Source organism: Mus musculus, chromosome 3 (genome assembly GCF_000001635.26).
Source record: "Mus musculus strain C57BL/6J chromosome 3, GRCm38.p6 C57BL/6J".
Taxonomy (NCBI): domain Eukaryota; kingdom Metazoa; phylum Chordata; class Mammalia; order Rodentia; family Muridae; genus Mus; species Mus musculus.
The window spans coordinates 16,206,687-16,217,721 of NC_000069.6; the positions used below are offsets into that span (position 1 = coordinate 16,206,687).

Here is an 11,035-nt window from a genome sequence, read left to right on the forward strand (position 1 = left end):
TCTTTCATAGCTGAGTGTTGAAATGAGATAAGATTTTCTAGGAGAAAAGATAGGGGCAAGAACTTTTTCTTTTTTCTACTGTGTATCTTTTTACATCTCTTTCCTACCTAATCTGAAAATTTAGTTCTGGTTTTATTAATTTTAGTGTTTTAATATATATTTTTTCTTCATGGATCTTTATGACAGGTGTGCTGCATCTACATTTAGCAATAAATACAACACTAAGACAAACTTAATTTTTTACAACAGTGAAAGAAACTTTAATTTTTTACATTTATATTATTTTATCATTTCCTACATTTATATCTGTATTTTGAATTCATTTCCCAGTGTTTTAGAAAGAATAATTTAGTAATGCATTTTCTTAAAGCCAGTCTAGATTAAAAGTGAATGTATTTTTTTAGTCATCATACATGAAAAGTTTTGTTGGTTATATTAGTTTGATGCTGTCTGTTAAGCAGAATACTAATTGTGGGTTCTCCCCTCAGGCCTAGGCCATCTAGGAACAGGTTCTTGACCCTGGTAATGGTGCTAGGTATTGCTTTGCGAAAACTGGGATTACAGTTGTACTCCACTGAACCCAGCCTTTGCTTTAAATTTTTGACCCCTTTATAATAGGTAAAACTTCGATGTACATTTCATTTACTGAGTTTTCCCCATTCCTGGCAGTAGGAGTTCTCCAGCTTGCTTTCTAGGCAACAAGATTCTTGTGGAGGAGCCAACTTAGAATATCCTGTCTGCCATATAAAGTTTAGAATGTTAGGACCTCTTATCTCAAAACGAGAAGTTTCAAGGGAATTTGAAGTTGCGAAACAAATCTATGCCAGCCAGTATTTATGTAGGTACTATCTTGGATACATCCTTAGATTTAAACAGGTAGTTTTCATTATATTTGACTAAAATGAAGTTTAATGAAATGACCAAGGTTGAAAAAAAGAATAGGATAATTCAGGGATCAAAAGATAGTTTGACATATAAAACAGAAACCTCACATGTGGTTCATGCTTTTAATCCTAGCACTCATTAAGTAGAGGCAGGGGTTACCTACATACACAGTGAGTTCTAGGACAGCTGGCACTATACAGAGAACCTTCAAAAGCATTCAACTGTATACATACACATATACATACAAACACACATATGTATGTACCACACACAAAAGATTAACAGTTCGTCTAGTAGGAAGGATTCCCATTCCTACATAATTGTAGCAGAGTACTAAAAAGTTATTGAAAAATTAAAACATGGTTATTAGATCAAAAAATGTGAACAAACAGTTTAGTGGGATTATACCTGTACTCGTGTTAGATCTTGAAGGTTTAGAAGTCCAAATTGAAGAAGTTAACCAAATGCACAGTAATGGACATGAAAATATAAGAGGAAAAAGATGTAATGGAAAGAGAAGTGGTGTGAATTTTTTAAGCACCAGGAAAAAAAAAAAACAATGGGAAGGATAATTATAGGAACCATTTCAGGATCACATGTTTTCAGATTGAAATCAGTCTTCCAGATCACTATCAGGTGAGTTTAAAAAAGAAAAGAACAGACATGAAAGAGAAAATCTTTAAAACTTTTGAAGCAAAAGACACTACAAAGGAAGGGTAAGCGGGGTAATAAGAAATGTCTCCTCTCTGGCTCTGGAATGAAGACTGAAATTGGCTTCTGAGAATTTAACCTACATAGTTCTTTTTTGTTTTTGCTGTTGCTTGTTTCTTTCTTTGTTTTTTAAAGAAAAGGTAAAAGAAGCATTTCAATGGAAAGAAAAAAGTTGAAGAAATGCTGATAAATCCTGGTAGCTATTGGTAATACTTGAATAAATATCCCCCAACTGCCCGTCCCCCCTACATACCGAGGGACTGTGAACACATTTTCAATTACAGGTTTATTACTCAAGAGCAGGAGGAGGCTTTTTAAGCCTAGCAAACAAAATGATCACTTGATTGTGAAGGTCTTTGCATAGGGAGGAATATGGGAGGACAAACTGTGGATAACCTTTGTTGACACAGGTGTATTAGCTAATTGAGAACAGGAGAGTCTGCTCTATGCTCATATCTTATTATCTAGAAAAATGACTGTCACATAGGTTTTAGTAGATACTGCCAAGTGTGTAAATGTTCTAAAACAGCTGACCTCAATCTTCCTAATGCTGTAACCCTTCAATACAGTTCCTCATGTTGTGCTGACCCAACTATAAAATTACTTTTCTTGCTACTATAATTATACTACTGCTATGAATTGTAACGCAAATATCCAATAGGCAGGATATCTGATATGTGACCCCTACCCAAGTGGTGGTGACCCGCAGGTTGAGAACCAATGCCCTAAAGAATCTCTTGTGAAGTTTTAATATCTTGGAATTTTTCTTCTTTTTTGGTCTAATCTCTATTTAGTAGTTGATCAGTGTTTATAATAAATGCTACTTGTTGGTTTCTCCATTTGTGCAAATAGTAAGTTATAAAAGTTCAGTTCTAGCTAGACCATTAGGAGATAAAGTGGGAAAAACATGTATATTTTTATATTTCTGAAGGTAACACAATTTATCGTTAAATTTTATGGTAAGCTAAGGAACAGTGCCTTAGGCATATTATTTAAAGTCCTGAAATAGAACACTTACTTTGGTAAACATATAAAATGTAGTAGGAAATTATAGTGTCCAATTGATAATCAAGAATTCTAGTAGTAGCAAAGTTATAATGACAACACAACAGGAATTTAAAATGCAAATGTGAGAAAAGATTTTTCTCTGTCTTGAATTCTAGGCAAGTGTTTACTCAAGTCCAGGATCTTTATTATCTTAACTTGCCTCTAGAAGAATTATTTGTGTGCACTGTCCCTTTGATGAAGCTCATATAATCCTTGAAAATGAGAAGAAAATACAGAAGATTTGAGTGTATTTGTCCAGTATAAATTTTAGTTTCTCTCATACTAATAGAGAATAGGCAGTCCTTAGAAATTTTTGTCTTAGTGTTGAATGAATCATCTGTTTTATATCCTTTATAATTTTACTCTTATAAATCCAATTAAATATATCAGCAAACAATTTGGTATGAAGTTTTAGTATTTTTTAATTTAACCTTTATATTTTTATATGTGCTAGTATTTGGCCATTGTGAATGCCTGTGCACATGTATACAGTTCCTGTGGAGGACAGAAGAGGGATCAAATCCTCTGGAATTAGATTTCCAGGTGGTTTGAGAAACCATGTTGGTGCTTGGAATTTGAACCCAGGTCTTCTAGAAGAGCTCCTGCTCTTAACCACTGAACTGTGTTTCCAGCCCCAGGTTTTAGTCTTAATAACTGCCTAGTTTTGTTTTTTGTTGCTGTGACAGAGTATCTTTTGATTAACATTTTGTGATATTTCTTAATCTCTCTCTCCCTCCCCCTCTGTCTCTCTCTTACTTCTCTTTTTGTTTCCTTTTTTTTTTCTTTTTTCCTACCTTCAGCTTGTGGTGGTTGTGTTATATTCTAGTGCTCCATCCAAAGGAACTTTGGGGAAACGAATGACCTCTCCAGCTCATCAGATTAGTCATAGATCTTGGGGAAGATAATTTCCTTCCTACTTTAATTGTGACTTCATTTTATTAAACTGAACAGAATTTCAATTAATAAGTGTATTGTTTTTCTAAGCAAATTGAGGACCATATGTATTGTGGGATTTACTTGTTTTTTTTTTTTTTTTAAGGTCCTTTTGACCATAAGCTCCATGCATCCAGGCTGAAGAATCAGTTTTATTGGTAGAATGCCAGTCCAGCATTCAAGAAACAATAAAACAATGCTTGGTAGTTAGTAATAGGCCTGCAGTTTCCATATTCAGGAGGCATTCCATAAGGCAAGAGGTAGGAGAATAAAGAATTTAAGCTTGTTCTTGGCTATCTAGTGTATTGAGACCAGTCTAACATACACAGGATCTGGTCTCAAAAAAGAAAAGAAAAACAAAAATAAAAGAAACATTAAACAAAACCCAAGCAAACAAAAGGTAGCAGTTAGGTAGACAATAGCAACATAAGGAAGCAGTGTATGTCTAGATAGGATTAAAGCTTCTGCAGCTTGTTTACAGAAGTGACACCCTATCTCTGTTTCCTGTTCTGTTGACTAAAAGGAAGTGTTTATTGGGTCTGGTCCACATTTAAGGGAGAAATTGTACAAACTCTTTAATACAGAACACTGAAAGCTGTTTCTAAAGCTACGTGTCATAATTACACTTAATCTTTTCCACAAATGAACCATATGGTTAAATGAAATCATGCTACCTGATTTGATTCACGATTTTCCTGAACATTTTAAAAATAATTATTAGATACTAAATTTTATTTGGAACCTGAAATACATTAAAGTCTTAAAATATATATGTGTGTGTGTATATGTATGTATGTATGTATGTGTGTATGTATATATATATATATATATGGCTAAAGATGGTTCGTTGAATAAGACACTGGCTGCTCTTTCAGAGGACTCAGATTCCTAGCACCTACATGGTAGCTCATAACCATCTGCAACTCCTGTAAAATAAATTTGTGAATAATATTTTGGTTTGAAAGTATAAAGTCAAGGTGAATTTCTTAGATTTTGGGTGATGTGGCAAGAGAGATGTTTTAGAACATAGAGCAGGTACTCAAGTATTCTACAGTAGGTGAAATTTGCAAAAAGTAGTATAGAAATTTAATGAAATTTGAAAAACATATCCATACATTTGTAAAATCTTTATTCAGCACACATCCTTGAACAAGCTGTGGTTTATTAGACACTAAGAAAGAACAAATTAAGAGAATCTCGTTGAATAATTTAAGCATCTAAGCATAGAAGTTACATTTTGCTATATTAAAGTATAGTAAAGGTGCATTAAAGTATCGTTTTAGAAATATTCTAGCCATTTGTGTGTGTGTGTGTGTGTGTGTGTGTGTGTGTGTGTGTGTTTACTTTTTAAACTTGCAGTGAAGTTTATGCCAGCTACAGACCTGTTTTGTAGCCCAGACTGGCCTTGTATCCTCGATATTCTAACTGTAGCCTCTCTAAAGGATTAAAGAACTAGGTGTGGAGTCAAACCCAACCTTAGAAAGGCTACACACAATGGCTACAATATTTCTAAAATGATACCTTAATATTCTTTCATTTACTATTTTTCCATTTTACTAGTTTAAGTAAAATTGCCTTTTAGTGTCTATAACAATATAATTATGTTAATATATAACTATAGTATATAATATGTATAATAAGTATTATTTACTAGATGCTCATAGGGAAAAAAAAAAGTACCCACCAAGTTTTACTAAGTTACTGTAATGTTCTATAATTTCTGATTGAAATTGACTTTCTGGGTCCTGGAAGGAAATTTTCAATTTACTAAGAAGTTTCCACTCAATATTCTTAGACATTTGAACATTTGTTTGTTGGAAGTTTTTTGAGAATTCTGCTAACAGACATAGTATATTCAAGTCAACTCACTTCACCTTGCATTTGAACGTTTGGTGTTCTTAAACATGTATTTCCTATATTTTGTTCATATAAATAAAGGCTGCGAAATGTCTTTACTTTGTAGAGATGTATAATTCATTCTTTGGTTGATACTAAACCAAACTTAATTGGTTTTAGGGTAGTACTTTTTTGTTCTTCACCTTCTGAAGGAATATTTCCTGTCTTATTATGAGAGTGTTTTAATTTTCATTGTCTTGTTAAATCCATTTTTATGCATGTTTTTGTAAATGTTCAGTTGTTTTAATTGCTTACTGTTAACTTATGTTTTTTATCCACTGATACTGCCAAATTCATACATTAGTTGTGTGTGTGTGCATGTGAGTGCATTTGTCTGTGCATGTGAATGCCAAAAGTTGATGGCAGTTGTTTTCCTTTATTCTCTGCACTGTTTTGGGAAGAGGAAGATCAGGGAGATCTCTTCCTGATCGTGTGTATATGTATATATATATATATATATATAAAAAACACTCCCACCAAACCACACCACACACACTCACACACACTCGCACACTCATTCACAACACTCACAGATTTATTTTAAAAGTCCAGTGACCCTGGACTGTCATGAGGCTTACATTTGGGGTTGCTGTGTGATCATATACTGTAATTTCAGTTTTCTGTGCTTTTTATATTTGTTTACCGTTTTACTAAGAAAAACATGCTACATTCTCCTATTATGAATGTTACCTATTTCTTATAAGTTGCTTTAGTATAAAATTGCTTTTGAAAACTTGAGTGTACCACTTAGACCTTTTAAATGGCCACTTCTGTCCATAGCAATTTCTGACTGTTGACCATTTTTTCTGACATCACTTATTTGGGTTGTGTTTCTCTTTTTTTAAATTTTTCTTTGTCCTTGTGTTTTAGATTTGTTTCTCATAAATATGTAATGTGAAATTTAAAGAATTCTTATAGGTTTTATTTTTCTGGATTAGTGTACGTTTATGTTGACTCATGTTATAAAAATAAATTATTTTTACATTTATTTTCTGAGATCTTTTACTCTTCTTTTCTCTTAGACTAAATGAGTTTTCTTCTATATTTTCCTTGCTATCTCCTTTTCTGTCCCTTGAATTGAAAGTTATGCTTTATAAAGAGAGATGCATTAAGTGTATAATTTGTGTATTTTAGTGATTCAATAAACGTTGATTACAGTTTAAACTGAAACATGTAATTTTTAAAATAATAAGTTATCCTAATTGTTGTAACTGATTACCTGTCATACATTTCTGTTTAATGTAGCCTTGAGTAGTTTACCCCTCCCTCTAACTTCTCTCCTCTTTATTTCCTCTTCCTCTTCTTTCCCTAATATAGCTAACAACTCCTTGGTAGACAGTCTTAGGCCTCCTTTATTCTTGATGTGAAAAGTTATAATATATTGAATGTGAGTCATTTCAAAATTAATACTGAACTCCTAATTTAATGTATCTTTAATGTGACTTAAGTTTCCATCTTAGTCTTTAATTTGGTATACCACACATTAATAGCCTTTAATTTGGTATACCACACATCTAAACTTCACTGGAAGGATTAAAAACAAACAAAAAAAAAAGAGCATAATGTTTTCATCTTAAATCATGTAGTAAAATAAAGGTGTAAATATAAACTATCTTGAAATAGGCCTTCAGTTTTGGAGTTGTTTAAGAGGTTTGTAGTGATCATCTCACTGTGATATATGGAGAGAGATAATTAGTATTTGAAGAGCTAAATCTAGAAACGATTTATATGTACCTATAGTTAAAATCACTTCATAGTGATTATATTTTGTTATAACATTTATATTTTTCTTTCAGGAGAGAAATAGAAACAAGCAATAACCACCGTGTGGAGATGTCCTATTAAAATGACAACACTAATGATGTAGACTCTGGAAATGCCTAATAAGTCAAAGAAGATGTTATTAAAGCTTTTTGTTTTCTGCTTAAGGTGACATCTTTGAACCCTTTAACATGAAATTGATTCTTCTTGTAATGGTTTTCATCAGCGCATCTGCCCTTATTCTCTCACCAAACACACTTGAGAACTGTAACTTCATGAAGCACTTTGTGTCCTGAAGCTTTTACCAGTACCTGCTGTCTTTTGTAATTATGCATCCTAGCTAAGGCACAGAAGACTGAATGAATTGCAAGGATTCATTAACTCTTGGAATTTGTTAAGTACTAACAGTTATCCATTAGAAGTGGTTCAATGATGTAAGAGTCTCACTGCTTCAATCTTTTCATTGTCGTAGTTTTTAAATTGTCAATTTTTAGCTATTTGACAGATTAAAAGCAAAATAATCATGCCATATTTAGTCTGGAGTTCAAGTCTGAATGTTTATGTGAAAAATTATTGTAGCAAACTTTTAATATGGCAAAGCAACCTTATGCTCTATTTTAGCCAAACAGTACATAATCTAAAATTATATATTAGAACATTTCCCTTGTCTTCAAACTATTTGATGTAACAAATATGCAGCCTGGTGGGCTTCACCAATTAATGCACATCCCCTCCTCTCCAGTTACATGTACACTGAGAATATGCGTTGGTTTGAGGGATTATTTTGTTTCTACCACTTAATGAATCTCAACATTTTGAGTAAATGTACCTCAGTCTAATCAGACTTTTTATGACCTTTATAACTACATTTAAAACCCTTAAATTCTATTTCTGGGTGTTTGCGAGCCTGATTGCTATCATGAAGTAAAAATTTATTACTCTAGGTATTCACTAGATAAATATAGTTCTTGTTTAGTAAGCATATACTGTTTCTCAACTCTTCTCCAGCTTTTGCAGTGTACTGGCATCCTTAAAATACTTTGAAAATATGGCCTTGATCCATGAATTAAATCAGTATCTAAGTGAATGTGTTGATGTTTTATTGATGAGATCTATATACATGGGAATACAGTATATATCTGGGTATTCTTATAGATAATCTTTTTAACATCCTATTTTTTTCATTAATTACATATCAACATTAATTTTGTATCTTGAAACAAATTGATTTTGTATAATTGAATGTGTTGTGCATCTGTATTTGATTTGATGGTATAAGGTTATGAAAATAATGTCCTGCCCCTTATATTACTGTTTTGAAAGGAGAAAGCTATGTAGAATGATATGTTAAGGGTGAAAATAGCAATACAGTAGATTTGAATGTCTTTTTGATCTGCATTAGTTCATTTATGTTTACATCGTAGTTAGAGATCTTTTCATTTGCTCTTGTCTTTGCTCACTTCAATTTGAAAGCCTCATGACACATATTTCTTTGAAACTTTGATTTATATAATTTTTATAAAATATTTTAGGATGTACAAATATTGTATTTTTTTATTAAAATACAGTATTTGTAAATGACCATAGCTACTTCACAGTTACTTGTTAGTCCCAGTGTAGTTATATCAGTGTTTACTGAAGGGAACACAAAAATATTAATGGTATATTACAGAATGAAAACTTTCTTAAAGGAAAATTGCACCTATTTTACATTTTTGAGACTAAGCCATGAAATCTTGTAATATGTCTCTTAACTATTTATAATGAAAGTTGGCATTTGGGTATAGTCAGCACAGCAATGTTCTGTATCCTTAGGATTGTATAAGTAGGACATTTTAAAGATGACTCATGTCATTCTGGAGCTCCTACTAGAGAAAACTGTAAAAAGGGTGACCTTGTAGGAAGGAGCTGAGGCCTCCCTCTGAGGGTCTCTTTTTCTTGGTGCTTTATTAGCAACTCTGGATATTTTTATAAAACTAGATACATTAGAAACTAATTCAGTCTTGTTTAATTTACATTAGGTTTTATGTAAGAAATGTCATCAAAATACCCAATGAGCAGGCTGATTGCAGTAGACTCAGACAGGGCCAGTGAATCTCAGCTGAGAGTCTATTCGTGGTGAAGAGAACATCCCAGTGCCTTTAACCTGAATTTCTAATCTTATGTGAAATGGGTGCAGCATTCCTTTGGACAAAAGCTTCCACTTGGTAATTTTTGTGTTTTTCTCACTTTAAGTATTCCCCAAAGCACCAACTTCTCTTCCTTCTTGGTCAGTCAGTATATTGTAAGATTATTTTCCATTAAATGACATCATTACCGGTTGTCTCTAAAGTACAACCAACAGAATGTTTCTTAACTGCGGGGACCAAAAGGGAGAGACTCTGAGCTCTACAAGAGTATATATATAATAAAATGTTTGAATAATATTAAATTAAGACATTATTGGTCCTGTGATTTCTTGCTCAGTGTTTTTCCAATTTGTCATTTGAATGATTCTTACTAAAGTTATTTTATGTGGGTATTTTATTTTTAATGGTATTATAGTTTGTATATTTAACAGTAAGGGGGAAAGTAACCAAAATTAGTATTCTTTCACTATACATATTGGTACTTGAAACTTCCTTTAAAAAAAATCAACAAAAAACTCAAACTTTTAGTGCTTAATTCCTCATTTTAACCTGTGATCTTTCTAATTGAAAAGCTGTGTTATTTTTGACTACCATGCATGTGGGGTTAAGCTGATGTTGAAACAGTTTGCAGTTAAAAAAAAATCTTAATCAGCTTAAGTCATTCAATCATTTCAAGTGAGTTCTGCATCCTTTAAAAGTAAGTTTGTGAGATTTTAAGAGAATTGTGTTTTCATTAAATTTTGTGTATTTTTTGTTATGCCATGTAAATTCCCTTTTTCCTATGATTAAAGGAAGGGTATGATGAAATGATTAGTTCATTTACATTTCACGTGTAGCAGTTACATGAGAATTTAAATTTTGTCGTGTTTGGGTTTGTTCATTCCTGTGAATGATGGTACAGTAGGTGAGATTTTTTTTGTTATGGTACCGAACTCATCTTTTGGTCCTCTTTAATCTTTGAGGGTTTCAATAAAAATTGTTCACTCTAATTGGTGTTCTTTCCTTTTTAGCTATCTTTATAAATATATGCTGCCTGCTAGAAAAATAACTTACCTGTTTTCCTGATTGACAAATGCATGTAAGTTCCTCATTTTAGTCAGCATGAAGTGAATTAAAGGCAGGGAGGATAGGATCCCTTTGTCTAATCAGCCTGTTTACTTATACATTCTTAATACTTGAGATAGAGAAGGCTTTTTTATTTTTATTTTATTATTATTTTTTAATGTAGTAAGAGGAAGTAGTGTTTCCAGATGTCTAAGAACCTATCTTTTGGCTCCAAGGAATACTTTTCTAACAGATTTTACATTGTCTTTTAGAATTAATGGAATTATATGTTAGGGTCATGGTAATTCTGGATAGTATGTTGATTATTAACTTAGCTCTCTGTAAAGCATTGGTATAGATGAGAAAACTAAAAATTTAGTTTTAAATCTAAATTTTTAGTTTTGTGTTCTCAAACTAGCTGTGTGTATATAAAAATTACCCCTGTGTCAGATGCCCCTTAGTAGCTGCAGTAGTATCAGGAGTCACTTTTTGGTGATCTCCCCAAGAGAATGTATTTCATCAGTGTACATAGAATTGAGGACAGTCATTATTCACCTATGCTTGGAACCTGATTTCTCTTCACTGATCTTGCTTCTTAGTGTTGGATCTGGTGATTCTCTTCTAGAGAC

General features: G+C 32.4%; 1 protein-coding gene across 6 annotated transcripts in view; it reads left to right on the forward strand.

The window, feature by feature from the left end:
* Ythdf3 (YTH N6-methyladenosine RNA binding protein 3) overlaps positions 1–10,351 on the forward strand; it is a 33,890-nt gene extending 23,539 nt beyond the window's left edge. For all 6 annotated transcript variants that reach the window (XM_006535442.4, NM_001358041.1, NM_172677.4 and 3 more), the window contains one exon: positions 7,269–10,351. In XM_006535442.4, the coding sequence (XP_006535505.1) occupies positions 7,269–7,292 (24 nt within the window). In that variant the 3' untranslated portion in view covers positions 7,293–10,351. The remainder of the gene's footprint in view (positions 1–7,268) is intronic.
* Positions 10,352–11,035: the final 684 nt, after the last annotated feature.